This window comes from Pelodiscus sinensis, chromosome 2 (assembly GCF_052426305.1).
Source record: "Pelodiscus sinensis isolate ZL-2025 chromosome 2, ASM5242630v1, whole genome shotgun sequence".
Classification (NCBI taxonomy): Eukaryota; Metazoa; Chordata; order Testudines; family Trionychidae; genus Pelodiscus; species Pelodiscus sinensis.
In genome coordinates, this window is record NC_143053.1 from 103,680,896 (window position 1) to 103,697,934 (window position 17,039).

The 17,039-nt window shown below is 45.0% G+C and overlaps 1 protein-coding gene across 1 annotated transcript; it reads left to right on the forward strand.

The window, feature by feature from the left end:
• Positions 1-56: 56 nt before the first annotated feature.
• TDP2 (tyrosyl-DNA phosphodiesterase 2) lies at positions 57-14,594 on the forward strand. The gene is made up of 7 exons (XM_075921139.2): positions 57-280; positions 365-438; positions 5,564-5,731; positions 6,365-6,456; positions 7,636-7,754; positions 11,179-11,349; positions 13,939-14,594. The coding sequence occupies exons 1-7, from the start codon at positions 95-97 to the stop codon at positions 14,218-14,220; spliced, it is 1,092 nt and encodes a 363-aa protein (XP_075777254.2). The 5' UTR covers positions 57-94; the 3' UTR covers positions 14,221-14,594.
• The last annotated feature ends 2,445 nt before the right edge of the window (positions 14,595-17,039 follow it).

Genomic DNA, 17,039 nt, shown 5'->3' on the forward strand with positions numbered 1-17,039 from the left:
AGCCGAGCCGCTCAGGGGCTGGGTCGCTACTGCGCAGGCGCGCTGGCTGCGCGGCCGCGGGGAGCGTTTTGTGTGGGGAGGCGGGGCCGGCGCCATGGAAGCGGGGAGCGCGGCGGCGGGGCCGGAGCCGCGGCCCGAGGAGGCGCCGCAGGGGGGGGAGGAGGCGGCGGCGTCCGGGGCGCAGCGCAGGAGGCTCCTGTGCGCCGAGTTCGCCTCCATCACCAGCAGCGACCTGGGCCTGGCGCGCAGCTACCTGGAGGGCAGCGGCTGGCACATGCAGGTAGGCGCGGCCCGGCGCTGGCTGCAGGGGGGAAGCCGCGGCCGCCGCGCCGGGCCCCCTGACGCCGGCTCCTTTGCCTTGCAGCGGGCGCTGAACGCCTTCTTCGAGCCGCCCCTGGAGCCGCGGGACGTGGGCGAGAGGCGCCCGCCGGAGCCCTGGTGAGCGACGCCGCGGGGGTGAGGGGGAAGGACTGAAGGGCGCCCTGGGCGCAGCACCAGCGTCTCCCCCGGCTGCCGCGCTCCCCCTTGTGCCCGGGCGAGCGCGCCTCGAAAATCAGTGTGTGAGGCTGCTGGGCTCTGATTGAACGTAAGAACGGCCCTGCTGGGTCAGACCAAAGGTCCATCCAGCCCAGCAGCCTGTCTGCCGACAGTGGCCAGCACCAGGTGCCCCAGAGAGGGTGGACCCCGAAGACAATGATCAAGCGATTTGTCTCCTGCCATCCCTCTCCAGCCTCTGACAAACAGAGGCCAGGGACACCATTTTATCCCCTGGCTAATAGCCTTTAATGGACCTAACCTCCATGAAATTATCTAGCTTCTCTTTAAACTCTGTTATAGTCTTAGCCTTCACAGCCTCCTCTGGCAAGGAGTTCCACAGGTTGACTACACGCTGTGTGAAGAACTTTATTTTATTTTATTTATTGTTCCCCCCCCCATCTGTGCATCACGTGTGTTTGTCTGTCTGTCTGAGCCCCTGCTTGTTTGTCCTCCTCCGTCCCCCACCCTACCGCCTCTGTGCAGACTCCCAAAGGAACACATAATAAAGGTACCCAAGGTGCCTAACCTGATGCGTGCGGTGCCTAGTGCCAACAAAGTCACCCTTGTCTGCCTGAGACCACCTTTTAAACCAGGTCTGAAACTGTCCCTTAAGCCGTCTTCCCAGCATAATATCTGAGCTGCACCGCTCTGTGCCTGGATCAGCTGGCGTGTGTTTTGCAGTGTGTGGAAATGAGAGGCTAAGTAGTAGTCCTAGGTTCCTGACCTGCATTATGTCAGGGAGTCTATCACCACGAAGGCTGCTTAGGTCCTAAGGAGGATGTTTTGCATGCCTTCAGCTGGGTGATAGTTGAGTCATGAGCATGCAGGTATGGCTGACAACTGTGCACACTTGTTGCATATGATCATAACTAAGTTGAATGCAATTAGGCAGTCATACTGTCCCAGACTCTGTGATGGATTTAGTATATGTCTGTCAATCAGCAAACTGTAGCCTTTTTTTGAGGAATCTTTTATGTCTAACACAGGCGTGTGTAAAACCACAATGAAAAGAGGACATTTCATTTTGACATAAATGTACTGTGATTAATCTGAGGCAGTGTTGCCAGCCATTCATTGCATGCTTTAAAAAGTGTCTTGTTCAGCTAAGTCATAGCACAATATGGCCTGCTGGTGTGGACAGTTGAGTTTAAAATGGTGGGGAAGAGCTACAGGCAGCCATCTGTACTTAGGATAATGGATAGTTAAATCACATGCTAACTTAGGGTTTGTGTACACTTGCTGGTAGATGGGCACTAGGGATGTGAAAGTTCAACCACTTAATAGATATGCATCACTCTAAATGGGTACTGCTTACTGGTTCCAATTACCCTGTAGTTGGGTAGGGGGCTGGAGCAGCTCCCTGACCTGACACAGGCTGGGGCTGCTCTTGTCCAGAACAGCTTCTGTCCATGGGAAGCCTGGCCCCACCATCAGTGGGGGACCAGGAGCCAGCAGTCCGCCCCAGGAGTGGGGGGGAGAGGCGGGGGGGAAGGGGACGGACCTGAGAGCTGGCAGCCAGCCCCAATGTGGGGGCTGGGATCTGTGAACCTTGTGGGCTGGGAGCTGTACAAACTGGGCTGGAGCAGTCCCCAGCCCGGATCTTGGTTAGTGAACTGGTTAAACATTGGGGCAAACTAATATTTAACCAGTTAACTGATTAACCGTGATTTTACATCCCTAATTTCGGCACCTGCAATCACTGCAGTGAGAATGGATTCACATAGCTGAAGTTGTACAACTCAGATGGGTCTTTCCTCATAGTGTAGACCAGTGTTTCTCAACCTTTTTTTATAAAGTACCCCTTTTTCAAAAAAATTTAAAACAAATTATAAGTACCCCCAGTACTTACAGTTTTCAGACATACACAATTTTTTTTCTCCCATTGCAACACATTTGTTTCTCCCATTACAACTCAATTGTAGCCAGGCAGGCGATGAAATTTTTGGGTGTAAAAAGTACAAAAATAATGAAGTGCTGTGAAACTTAAAACAAAAATTCAGTTTTCTCCAAATTTCAGTTGTGTGGAAGTACCCTCCAGGCTTCTCTTGAGTACCCCTGAGGGTACTCGGACCACTGGTTGAGAAACACTGGTGTAGACTAAGCGTTAAGAAGTATCTACTCTACAATAAAAAATCCGCAGCTGACCTGTCAACTCTTTGGACTCATGGGGTTTGGACTATGGTCAAACACTGGAATAAATTGCCCAGGGAGCTTGTGGAATCCCCATCTCTGGAGATATTTAAGAGTAGGTTAGATAAATGTCTATCATGTCTATGCCATGGCGCCTGCAGGGGCATTTGTGTGCACCCGCCAAGTGCTCAGGGCTGGCCTGACCCCAGGCACGTGGCGCATGCATGGTGCCGGAGCCGGCCCCGGGCGCATGGCGCACGGTGAGCGCCAGCCCCGGGAGCACTGCGGATTGGCCACCCGCGCTCTGGGCGCGCAGCGCTTGGGGGGGGGGAGAAGGGGCGCCGGCCCTGGGCATGTAAGTGTCCCTGCCCTCTGGCGCCCGGCGGGCGAACAGCCACGCCCCCGGCACCCGGCAACCTCAAATGATTGGGGACCACTGGTCTAGACAGTATTTGGTCCTGCCATGAGGGCAGAAGACTGGACTTGATGACCTCTCGAGGTCCCTTCCAGTCCTAGTATTCTATGATTCTATGGTACTATTTTAATTGTGAGATAGACATTTGGGTGGGGTCCCAGAGCCCAAACTTTAGCTCAACTGTCTTCACCACAGTTAGACAGCCCTTTAGCAGCTTGAGCGAAGTCAACTGACAACAGCCATCCTCAGGTGTCTGATCATAGCTGGCAAATCATGCTGGCTAGTCGAACTATCTTATTTAAATTACTCTAAAACAATATAATTTAGCATGGTTTTCCTAAGGTAAACACTTCTATATTTATTCATATACAGTTTTTGAACCTTTCAGACTACTGCCTGTTGTCTCCCCAACCTCTACCACCTACACTGTTGTCTAGAATGCAAGCATTGCTTTCTAAAAATCTATCCTACTGACAAACACTTACAAGTTTTAAGTAATTGCACCTATTAAAGTTGCACACCCTTGTACGGATGATCTTATTTTTGTGTAATAGCAGCTTATTTCAGTTTAACTGCCACCTCTTTCCAGTCTATTTAGGCTCAACTGTACACAGGCCATTCATACAGAAATAAATGTGCGTAAAACTTTCCCATGCCTAATACTTTTTTGCTAAAATTTCTCACTATCACCAGTTGAGCATTGATAGAATAGTGTACGTGGGGCACAGGTTGCAAGCTAGAGCACAGCATACACTTAGCTTCCACTAGTGAATTGGTAGTGGTAATACTGGGAAATCTTAGAAAAATCCTATTTTAGACATGGTCTATATCGGGGATAATTTCCCTCTCCAGGACCTTTTAGAAAATACATTACTTTGCTTAGCTTTCCACCACTAAGCAGACTCCCGTGTTCTTACAGCTACATGAAAAAGATGATGATGTGAGTTCAAATTATAGTACAACCATCAAATTTAATCTTGGCAGGAAAGTCTTGAAAATGCATGACCAATATTGCTCTCATTTACTTTGTTACATCCCTGGGGCACACCCTTTTCTAGATCTCTTTGTCCAGTTTAGATTGAAGTTTCTTAAGGCATGGATCTTTCCATATTTACTCTTAAAGTACCAAGCATAGCAACAGTGCCATAAGTAACTTATTACTGTTTAGCAGTTAGAGAGAGGAAATGTTTGGTCATTGGTTCTGTCTTCACTATATATTTGTTGTGCCTTAGCAGTATGATTAAATCCCAGTGTCCCAACTTTCCTAAAAGACCATTTGAGCTTGTCTTGCCAGTTTTGATGGGGACAAGCTACAGCCTTTTTCTTTACTATAGGAACTTGAACTGGCACACACCTCTTCAACAAGGTTTTGAGCATGGCTTGCTCTCATCCTCTCAAGAAAACTGGTCATATGGCAATACAATCTGGGTACATTGTAGAAGTATACTGATTAATCTGAGAAAAGTTTATAGGGTAGACAGGACATAGTCTGTGAAACACTGAAGACTGGGGTGTTTCTTCTCAAAGAAATATGGCAAAATAGAGGCCACGTCTAGACTGCATTCCTTTGTCAAAAGAGGGATGTAAATGGCCCAATCAAAAGTGCAAATGAAGCGCAGATTTAAATATCATGCGCTTCATTTGCACGTTCGCGTCCAATCGCTGTTCTGAAAAAGAGTATTTCGAAAGTGAAGCCACAGTCTAGACGTGGTTCTTTTGGGGGGAAAAAAACCCTGTTTCGAAAGAACCCGTACTCCTCATTTCTTTAGGAGTCTTTTTTTTTTTAGGTCTTTCGAAAAAGGGGTGTGTGGTGTGTGTTGTTTTTTTTAAAGAACCGTGTCTAGACTGGCTTCACTTTCGAATACCCTTTTTCGGAACAGCGATTGGATGCGAACATGCAAATGAAGCGCAGGATATTTAAATCTGCGCTTCATTTGCACTTTCGATCAGGCTCATTTACATCCCTCTTTCGACAGAGGAATGTAGTCTAGACATGCCCAGAGTCATTAATGTTTTAGCAGTGATGTACATGTACAGAGGGGTCACAGTAGTTTCAGAACACAGGTTTATAAAACTAAGTGCACATTATTTTTTATATGTTTATTTCTAATATTAAACTTGCTCAGATATTTTCATGTATCTTCACATTCTGAATCCTTGGTGATTAAAAGGTGTGGGGAAAATTTTAAATTAGTTTCTATCAGCTTAACTTAAAATCAGAATCAGGCCCTTTGTCTTGTGTGTGCAGTGAAAAAAAAATTCATTACAGCTACATACTAAATACACCAAGTGACTGACATGTTTTCATTCAGTCTATTTTAAATGTTTCTTAAATTGGATACTTAATTGTTAATTTTTGTGGTATTTTCAATAAGGTTTTTAATTGAGGAGGTCTAAAAATGTCTTACATTAGAAGATAGAGCATTTCCCCTGCAGAAACGTCCATCTACTGTAATTAAAACTTTTAAATATTTTTTTTAGTATTGATCTGACTACAGATGTTACTACTAGTAGTGCTGATGCCAACAAGGCAGACTGCGTGCAACAAGAAGATGACAGTAGATTCTCTTTAATTACCTGGAATATTGATGGTCTGGATCTAGGAAATCAACAAGAGAGAGCTAGAGGAGTTTGCTCTTATTTAGCACTGTAAGTATTGTTACTAGGGATGTTAAAATGTGTTTAATTTTGTAAACGTATAACTGCGGAAATTTACAATGGTTACACATTTACGTGCGGGGGAACAGACAAGTTCCCACCTCCTCCTCCTCCTCCTCCCTTCCCCCCCTACTGCTGACAAGACTTAGGAGAGAAATGGCTCTTTACCTGTCAGTCTGGGCTGGGAGATTGGGTGTTTATCACAAAGGTGATAGATCTTAATTGGACACTTAGAAAAGTTGGGTCTTCTATTGGTCAAAACTAAAGCTATATTTTCACTCAAATTAAATTCCTCCACATACATGAAATTAGAAATATGCATAGCTGTTTGCAAGATACAGATCTACATGAGGAAATTAGGCCAATAACTTGTTGGTAAAACACAGATTTGAATCTTCCCCCCCCCCCCCCTCCAAATATGGTATCATGTTTATATGCCAACAAACACAACAGATTCTTTGGAAACCATCATAGACGTTTTAGATGCTTCAAAAAACAAAACAAAACCAGTTCACTCCTGTGGGGGGTGTGTGTGTGTGTGTGTGTGAGAGAGAGACACATTACAATGTGAAAAACTTAGTCTCTTTTAAAAGTTATATTGTAAACTTATTGTCCTGATTTCAGATACAATCCGGATGTGGTGTTTTTACAGGAGGTTATTCCACCATACTTCAGTTATCTACAGAAGAGAGCAGTTAGTTATACAATCATTCCAGGTAAACAAAGGAAGCTGTAAACATTTGAGAAATCTGCTTCAAATGGGTAGAAGAGTCTATAAATGTTTGTTTACTACTCAATAGCTTGTTACCCCTATAACCAGGGCCAGCTGTGCAGTTCTGTGCTCTGCTCATGCGCAGATCGCACCGCGCCAGCTCTTCTGTGGTGTAATCTACTCGCCCATGGCGAGTAGATTACACTATTTGTCGAGCCCTGCTTTTAACTATTGGTAGAAGCTGAAAGGAAAAAAAGGAGGGGAAAGAATCCGTGAAATGGATTTCCCTGGCTTCTGAATTCTGGAATTCAGTTTGCAAATTATAAATGAAAAACCACCTTTACTGTCACTTTCTTCTGGCTTGATTCTTTTAGAAAGACAGATTTAAGATTACAGACAGAGTAAAAATTAATTCATTTTACCAACTAGGGATGTAAGTGACTAGTCGACCATCTGATAAGCAAAAGTCCCTTAACTGGTTGCTTCCCCCGCCGCCTCTGTGAAAGGCAGCCAAGGTGGGGAGCAGGAGCTGGTTTTGGTGAAGCAGTCTTAAAAGCTAGTTCCCCCCTGAACCATCTCTGTGGGGAGGCAGGGGGCTAGTGGGGACAGGGTGTGAGCTGAGAATCAGCTGATTCCCAGCTTGTGCCTAGTCCCAGAAGCTGCGCCTCTGCTTTTTAAATGCCAATAGGCTCTTAATACATTTAAAAATCAGAAGCTCAGCGGAGGGGGACCAGGCGCAAGCCCAGACAGCTGATTCCTGGCTTGCTAAGGGTCCATACCACCACCACCCTGCCACTGTGCTTTAGCCTTTTAAATGTATTAACAGCCAACAAGTTCTTAATACATTTAAAAGGCTAAAGTGCAGCAGGGGGGACCCATCGTGAGCTGGGACAGCTGATTAATACATTTAAAAGGCAGAGCCGCATAGGGGATAGCTTTGGAAGCTAACCCCACTGAGGTTCTCCCAGTTATCGACTAATAGACTGGTGGATGGAAAATCCATTGGCTAGTTGATTGAACTAAATTAAACTAAATTTACCAACTCTTTACTATGAGAAAATAACTACGTATATGGATTAGGATACGGAATATGCACACTGGAAAGGTCTCTGAAAATATATAATTATTCTGTGTGGATGAATACGTTACATGCAGCACTGAACTTCTTTTTTTTCCTCTTTAGGTAATATAGGTGGCTATTTCACTGCCATAATGCTGAAAAACTCAAGAGTTAAGTTTTTGAGGCAAGAGATAATACCTTTTCCAACAACCTCCATGATGAGAAACCTATTAGTTGTATATGTAAGTGGGCCATTATATATTACAAAGAAGTTGAATGTATAATTTAAGGACACAAATCACTTCGTTAGTCTGGAGTTAAGGTTGTAAATGTGGGTACTAATTTGAAGGAAAAATACATCTGCAGAACATTATAGTATAAGAGGAAAACAGCATGAAAATATAGGACATTTCGATTTAAAGTCTCAAATAAAAATACTAGAAAGGATGCATTAAACAATTTTAACTGTACTCTTACACATACCCATACTCTTACCAAATTCTGTTACCCCCAAATTATGGTGCACATTTGTTGGGGGTAACATTCTCAAACCCCACCACATGTCAACTATTCGTATTATCCCTCACTTCACACTTGCAGAACAAGAGTGTTGTATCTCTGAGGTTTTATATGCATACCAAAGAACTATGGAATTCCACTGCACCTTCTCATTAAATTTTTCTCCACATTACTCTGCTTGTTGTCTAATCATTTAAATGGTTAAATTCCTGACCTGTTACAGCAGCCTTCTTAAACCTCAAATACAGGCAGTCCCCGGGTTACGTACAAGATAGGGACTGTAGGTTTGTTCTTAAGTTGAATCTGTATGTAAGTCGGAACTGGCGTCCAGATTCAGCCGCTGAAACGCCAGTTCCGACTTAGATACAGATTCAACTTAAGAACCCCAGGCGTCCCCAAGTCAGCTGCTGCTGAAACTGATCAGCGGCTGATTCCAGGAAGCTCTGCCTGCGGCAGAGCAGCTGGGGTGCTGCTGGGGTGCTGCTGGGTTGTTCCCCCTCCTGCCCCCCAGCAGATCAGGAAGATGTGGGCAGCAGACCAAGACGCACCGCGGTTCCGCCGCCCGAATCCTCCGCGGCTTTGCTCCGCGTCTCCCTGGTCGGCTGGGGGGGGGGGGGCCTCCAGCAGACCAGGGGGACGGGGAGCAAAGCCGCGGAGCACGCGGGCAGTGGGACAGCCCAGACGTGTCTCGGCTGTCCCGCTGCCGGCGTCCTCCGAGGCTTTGTTCCCCGTCTCCCTGGTCTGCTGGAGACAGCAGACCAGGGAGACGGAGAGCAAAGACAGCCGCGGCGCGTCTGGGCTGTCCCGCTGCCTGCGTGCTTTGCTCAGCGTCTCCCTGGTCTGCTGGGGGTTCTCCCCCAGCAGACCAGGGAGACGCGGAGCAGCTTTTCTCGCCCCGGAGGACGCGGGCGGCGGAATCGCGGCGCATCTGGGTGTCCCACCGCTCCCGTCCTCCGGGGCGAGAAAAACCCCGTTCGTAACTGCGGATCCGACATAAGTCGGATCCGCGTAACTTGGGGACTGCCTGTACTCAAGTCTGTATATTCTTGAGTAAGCCCCAAATGGGTATAGATTAAGTTGTCCACAACTCCTGGTAGAACTGCAAAGTGTCCCAGGATATTGGAGACACAAGGTAGCTGTGGTAATATTTATTGTTAGGCCAAGTTTTGTTGGTCATGGAGACAAGCTTACATAGAGCTCTTTTTCAGATCTGTCAGATATACTCAATGGGTGTGTCTGCATTGAAATTAAAGCCCCATGGTTATCCCATGCCAGCTGACTCAGACTTGCAGGGCTTGGGCTGTGGGCTCAGTCTGGAGCCAGGGCTCTAGGATTCTGTGTTATGAGAGGATCCCAGAGCTGAAGCCCAAGCCTGAATGTGTGTATCTCAGTTGAGTGCAAGTCAGCTGGCAAAGGCAAGCCATGGTTTGCTATACAGACATCCCCAGAGTGTCTTACCTAAATACAAAGTGGAACAGATTGCTTGGCGTAAGTACTTGATGCATATTTCAAAGGACCATTCTTGGTGAAGTGGCCTGTTAATAAGCCTTCAGTCATAGGAGGGAAAGAAAGGGCAAGGGGAAAGGCAGCGAAGGGGGACGGATTGTTGATGGATTATAAATAGGGATGTTAAATATTGATTAATTCAATAATCATGTAACTATACACAATCTTAGCGATTACACGATTATTCTGTAATACCTGGAGGCAGGGCTGGCAGCCAGTGATCTCCCAACCCCACTTTGGGGAGTCCCCTGCTACCCCGCACTGCTGCTCCTGCTTGTTGTCTTGCCCTGTCAGAGGCATCAGCATGGGGTGGCAGCAGCCTCTGTCTGCAGGCGACCCAGAACCGCTGCAGACAAAGGCTGCTCTGCGGCAGCAGTCCCTATCCGCGGAGGGCTGCTCTGACTCCTGCCCTCCCCCACCTTTTTGTTGTCTGGGTGGGGCGGAAGGTGACTACATGGAGCTGGCACGTGCAGAGAACTGGCTTAAAAGAACTGTATCTATCGGCTCTTGCCTGCCACCTTCACCGTCTGCACGGCTGCCCCTCTATCAGAGGCAGCAGTGCCAAGGGAGAGGAGCCTGTGGCTCCACAGGATCGAGTGCTTGTGAGGAGCTGCCCACGGGCATAGTCTCCAGCCTCCTCCCCCTGCTGCTTCTGATACAGAGGCAGCAAGGGGTGTGTATAGTGCATAGGATTAACCAATAAGCCTAGTGTTATCAGTTAATTGTTGTCTTGACTGTACACTAACATCCCTAACTATAAATAGCTGAGATAAGCCATAACTTCAGTGTCCATGGTTCAGTCTGTTTCTTTTAGTGTATAGCAAAGTTCTGCTGCAGTAGTTTTTACCAGATTGTCAGAGTATAGGGTGTAGCTATCGTACTTGTCAGACATGAAGTTTTTTTACACAGAGAAATAGGATAGTAGGATAAGAAAGGCAAAGTTATTTGGGGTTCCTTATTACTGCATTTATATATTTTAAAAAACCCACATATTGTAAACTATAACCTAAATTTCCTGGTAAGTAGTTGTTAGTTGTTTCTTTTAAATACAACATCCTGTTAATTTTTCCCCTTCCATTATTGGTGCATGTTTATCTTTGAAATATAAGGTTGTATGTACACCTTATGGTTTTCAGAAATATATTCTACCATAGTACAAGATAATGCACAGTAAATTTTGAGCAGACTTGTTTCATTTGATTGGAGTAGCGGTTAGCTTTTAACTAAAAGGCACCTTAAGTGTAGAATGGTAAGCATGTCTCTTAAATAAAGTTGAAAATTCTGCCTTCATAAAGGAACTCTAGAAAATGTTGTCCTTTTCTTGTTCAGAAAAATGGCCTGAAATTTTGTAGGATGAGGAGTATTTCTTGACACACACAAGCTGTGGACTGAACTGGATTTGAATTCTTAGTTAAAAATCCACACTTAAACCTGCTGCTAGCAGCACATTCACTGTCAAAAGCCTCACTTTGACTGCAGAAATAGATGCCCAATATCAAGTTGTAAATCATTCCTGTTGTATGTAATAGCAGTTTTAACAAGCAGAACATACCTGCTCAGCATTTGAATGGTATATTTTGTGTTTGGCCTTCAACTCTATTTCATGGTGTATGATTTAATGTTTATCTGTGTGTCAAACAGGTTAATATATCTGGAAATGAACTCTGCCTTATGACTTCCCATCTAGAGAGCACAAAAAGTCATGCCAAGGAACGCCTAAACCAACTGAAACAGGTGTTCAAGACAATGCAGGAGGCATCAGAGTCAACTACTGTTATATTTGGAGGGGATACAAACCTAAGAGACCATGAGGTGAACATCAGTAAATCACTTAGAATTACTCTGAGAACAAATCACCATGGTTATTTATTAGTTCCCATAATAGAAGAACTAGAGGATACTGAATGAAGTTAATGGCATAGAAGGCTAATGGCATATTAGGTTGCATTAAGAGGAGCATTGCCAGCAGATCCAGAGATGTCATCATTCCCCTTTATTCGGCTTTGGTGAGGCTGCATCTGGAGTATTGTATCCAGTTCTGGGCCCCCCACTACAAAAAGGATGTGGACGCATTGAAGAGGGTCCAGCGGAGGGCAACCAAAATGATTAGGGGGCTGGAGCATATGACTTATGAGGAGAGACTGAGGGACTTGGGTCTGTTTAGTCTGCAGAAGCGAAGAATGAGGGGGGATTTGATAGCAGCCTTCAACTTCCTGAAGGGAGGTTCCAAAGAGGATGGAGAGAGGCTGTTCTCAGTAGTGATAGATGGCAGAACAAGGAGCAACGGTCTCAAGTTGTGGTGGGAGAGGTCCAGGTTGGATATTAGGAAAAACTATTTCACTAGGAGGGTGGTGAAGCACTGGAATGGGTTACCTAGAGAAGTAGCGGAGTCTCCATCCCTAGAGGTGTTTAAGTCTCGGCTTGACAAAGCCCTGGCCGGGTTGATTTAGTTGGAATTGGTCCTGCCTAGAGCAGGGGGCTGGACTTGATGACCTTCTGAGGTTTCTTCCAGTTCTATGATTCTAAGTTAATGGGTAGCAGGTTTAAAACTAATAAAGGAAAGTTCTTCTTCACACAGCGTGTAGTCAACCTGTGGAACTCCTTGCCAGAGGAGGCTTTGAAGGCTAGGACTATAACAGAGTTTAAAGAGAAGCTAGATAATTTCATGGAGGTTAGGTCCATAAAAGGCTATTAGCCAGGGGATCGAAATGGTGTCCCTGGCCTCTGTCAGAGGCTGGAGAAGGATGGCAGGAGACAAATTGCTTGATCATTGTCTTCGGTCCACCCTCTCTGGAGCACCTGGTGCTGGCCACTGTTGGCAGACAGGCTACTGGGCTAGATGGACCTTTGGTTTGACCCAGTACGGCCATTCTTATGTACTTATGTGATCTCTGCTGGGGTTTTTCCTTTTTTCTTTTTATAGTATACAGTGATTTTTCCCGTGAATCAGTTATGCATGACAGATGTTGAGATTTCTACCCTCATGTGCACAGACATGCCTTTTAGCATATGTCTACACATCAAAGACAAACCCACAGCTGGCCCATGCTAGCTGACGGGTCAGTTTGTGGGGCAATTTCATTGCTGTATAGACTTCTGGGCTCAGGCTGGAACCTTCCCTCATAGGTTCCTGGAGCACAGACCTCTACAGAGTAATGAAACCGGGACAAGTAAGTGGCATGGGCTAGTCTAGTTATTGTGTAGCCATACCCATAGTGTTCCCATCTGTTAAATGAAAGAGTTGAATCAAGGAGAAGTGAGGTTGCTGCCATGTTGAAGTTTATACTTGATTGTGCATTTCTATTTTGGAGCAGTGTTACAGATAAAGTGACTTCAAAATCAAAAGATGGTGGTTTTTCCTCTCCTGTGGGCTTTGTGTAAAGAAATAGAGAGTCTGTTCAAACTGCAACATTCAGAACTATCCTAATTCTGGGTAACACATTGTGGCTACGTCTACACTGGCCCCTTTTCCGGAAGGGGCATGTAAATTTCACTAGTCGTCGTAGGGAAATCCGCGGGGGATTTAAATATCCCCCGCGGCATTTAAATAAAAATGTCCGCCGCTTTTTTCCGGCTTTTAAAAAAGCCGGAAAAGAGCGTCTAGACTGGCCCCGATCCTCCGGAAAAAGTGGCCTTTTCTGGAGGCTCTTATTCCTACTTCAAAGTAAGAATAAAAGCCTCCGGAAAAGGGCACTTTTTCCGGAGGATCGGGGCCAGTCTAGACGCTCTTTTCCGGCTTTTTTAAAAGCCGGAAAAAAGCGGCGGACATTTTTATTTAAATGCCGCGGGGGATATTTAAATCCCCCGCGGATTTCCCTACGACGACTAGTGAAATTTACATGCCCCTTCCGGAAAAGGGGCCAGTGTAGACGTAGCCTATTAGTTGCCCAGCTTTGGAAACCTAGTGCTCAATTTTCAGAGATGCTGAACATCAGCGTTTCACATTGAAATTAGCGAAAACTGTTGGTGCTCAGTGTACTTCTGTAGAGCGAGAGCTCACATTTTTAAATTTGGGCACCCAAAATGAAGGGACTGAAAACAAAGTCACTTCTGAAAATTTGGTTACCAGTGTTCCAACTGGGGATATTACAAATTATTAAAGTCCCAGTCCTATAATGTCCGGTTCAGTCACTTAAAAATGCAGTGGTTTCTTATACATACTTTTTGTTTGGAGAGTGCAACATGAACAGTCAGTGTCTTAAGTGGCTTATCTTTCTGAAACTCTTGAGAAACTATCATGTTAAGTGTTTTAATGTTTATTTCCTGTTGTGGCTGTTGCTGTGAAGAAAATCAATATGGTGTAATATCTAAGTTCTAGGTTCAACAAATGATTGTCATATATATATTACATTAAAGGAATTAGTTAATATAATGCTTTTTGTTCCGTTTTTCTCTCTTCAGGTTACTGAAGTAGGTGGCTTACCTAATAATATTTTGGATATATGGGAATTTTTGGGCAAACCAGAGCACTGCCATTATACATGGGACACAAACTGCAATAGTAACCTGGATGGAAGGTACAAATGTAAGTTCCGATTTGATCGCATATTCTTCCGAACTGCAGCAGAAGGTGGACAGATTATTCCACGGAGTCTGGACTTAATTGGACTTGAAAAATTAGAGTGTGGCAAATTTACCAGCGATCATTGGGGTCTTCTGTGTGATTTTGATGTGATACTATAAAGAAAACAAAGCTTTTAATGTCTGTGTATTATTGCAAAAGCTTTTACATTTTTTAACCTTTGGATTTCACAAAATTTAAATTCCAAACTTACATAAGATTCATTTTACAATCCGAAGGGTTATCCATTCATTTAACATCTGGGATGACTTATTAAAAAGGCAAAATCTTTTAATTTTTATATGCATTCCAGGAGATTTTTTAAAATTTATTTTACTGTGGCAATAAAGTAGAGAAATACAAAACAAAATCCATTTTAAAATGGAGACAAAATCTCAAATAGAATCCGTCAAAGAATTAAAGTATTATTGTTATTCAAACTTTTCTTTTAGTACTTTTTGTTGTAATAGTCTTAATAAATATTGATTGTAAACTACTTTTAGCATGAATGTCTGTTTCTTTTATGGTTAGTGCTATATTCATTGTTATATTTCTCATGAGGCACCATGTATCTCAGGACATTTCAGTGTACAGGCAGTCCCCGACTTACGCGGATCCGACTTACGAACAGGGCTTTCTCGCCCCGGAGCTCGCAGGCAGTGGTCCCCCACCTCGACCTCTGGGGCGAGAAAAGCTGCTCCCGGTGCTCCTGGTCTGCTGGGAACCGTCTTCAGCAGACTAGGGGCACTGGGAGCAAAGCCGCAGCCGCGGCGGGTTCCCGCGCTTCTGAGGCTTTGCTCTGGACACTTGCGCGCCTGGGGGAGGCCCCCCCCATAGCTGCGCGCCCGGGGCCGGTGCCCCCTGCAAGTGCCGCACGCCCGGGGCCGGCGTCCCCTCGCCAAGCACCCAGAGCGCAGGCGGCCAATCTGCGGCGCTCCTGGGGCCGGCATTCACTGTGCGCCATGTGCCCGGGGCCGGCACCGCGCATGTGCCCGGGGCCAGGCCAGGCCCAAGCACTTGGCGGGCACACACAAATGCCCCCGCGGGCGCCATGGCGCCCACGGGCACCGTGTTGGGGACCACAGTTCTAACCGAATATAGAATTCTTTGACATTAGTGGTGGTCAAATAGGTAAGAAGCTGCCTTCAGTATGTCTTCAGAAAATACTTGTTAAGGTAGACGTTTCATCTGAACTTTGAAGCAGAGCTGCAAGTAATCCCAACAACTGAAAGCAGGCAAGCTTGATAAAAACAAAATAACCACCTGAAATACTGCTTAGGGGCATTCAGAAGTTTCCACAGCCTCTGGATAGTCAAAATAAGACTATATAAAATGTAAAAATTAATCCTCAATATCTTCCCCAATGCTCATAGCTTAGATGTCTCAGCAGTACCAGTGTACCACTTAGTTGTGATGAAAGGTACATATCAGAATCAAGATTCCATTGTAACTGAATCTTTTGCAGACTGAACTGTATGAATGCTATATCCTGACTCTGTAATTAATTGTGTAGGATTGAGCACTGGAACCCTGACCAAAATGACACAATGTTCCATTTTGAAGCAAGTTTCTAATACTATCACTGCACACAAATCCTCTTATTTTATCAGGACTTTGCTCAGCAAGGAAATGTCAGCTTCTATCATCTTTATCAACGTTGTCTCTGTTTTTTTCCCATTTCACAGCATTTCTGGAGCTGCAAATTGTGTTTGGGCAATAATTGTTGTAACTGGATCTTTGCAATCAGCACAGTTTTCTCTGACATTCAGGGCAGGCTGAGTCTGAATGTTATAACTTGTTCCTGTAATAGAGGGGGAAAAAAACCCTGACTTTTTTGAAAAGTTAAATGCACTGAACCAGACTCTCCTCTCTGGAGGAAGAGAGCACATAACAGCTGGAAACTTGGGAATGTTATTCTGGATTGTTCCATTAGGAGGGTGGGTTGTCCATTTGAAGAACAAATGGAGAGTTTGTTTCCCTAACCCTATGGATGTCTTGGGAGCACTAAGCACAGCTACTAAACCATCCAGAAAATGGCTGAGCATATAAATGAAAAATCTACTTTCAAATAAAGCAGGATTTTTGCAAATATATCTACCACATTTATTAGAGGGTACACTGAGCTGTTTCAGGTGGTAAAGTCAGGATTTCGTAACTATGTCAAGCAACCAGTATAGCAACACCTCTATTTCCCACAAAACAATCAGAAGGGTTATGAGGCATTGAACATTTTGTCACATCAAAAATCTTATTCACTTGCTCGCTCTCTCACACACCTTTCAAGATAAAGTATTCTAGATCATCTTTAAACATACAAATTATTAAGGCATATCAATGATACTTAATTTTTTTTCGCTTCTACAGTAAATGTAAAGGGGGTCATGATCAGTGTTCCCTCTAAGTTTTTCCACCCATGAGTGGAGTGAGTTTTGTTTCGTGCACCAATGTTGAGTCCATGTGCGTTTGTTCTGATGTGTGCCACTGTGGCACCCCAGTTATTAATATCTTATAAACCTCTCTCTTTTCCTCTTTTCTGCCATGTCCTCCCCCCTCCCCTCCCGCCATCTGCTCCCCTGTGTCTTCTGCTGCCCTTCACAAGTGTGGGGACTTGTTTTCCTAACTGCCCTTCAGAGCAGGCACCAGCCTTAGCTGGGCTTCTGGAAAAGCAGCTATGAAGCCCCAAGAAATGGCATCTTCCTAGGACCAACCTACAGTTGGGAAAAGTGAAAGAGGGGCTATAGAAGGAAAGGAAAAAAGGTAGAAAACAATTCCTGTACACTGACAAGTGAAAATTTATTTGCCTTTGAGGGCACTTTGGCTATGTTTACACTACAGAGTTTTTTCAGAAAAAGAGCCATTTTTAAAAAAAAAAAAAAGTCACGTCCACACTGCAGTCACGTTCTTTCAGAAAAAAAATCGAAAGAACAGAGGGTGTTATTCT

What these genes read in the sequence shown, in the direction of transcription:
- TDP2 (XM_075921139.2), top strand. Translation starts at nt 95, where the DNA reads ATGGAAGCGGGGAGCGCGGCGGCGGGGCCGGAGCCGCGGCCCGAGGAG. An exon ending in GTTTGCTCTTATTTAGCACT is followed by an intron (nt 5,732 to 6,364) that starts GTAAGTATTGTT and finishes TCCTGATTTCAG; the next exon opens with ATACAATCCGGATGTGGTGT. An exon ending in GAAACCTATTAGTTGTATAT is followed by an intron (nt 7,755 to 11,178) that starts GTAAGTGGGCCA and finishes TGTGTCAAACAG; the next exon opens with GTTAATATATCTGGAAATGA.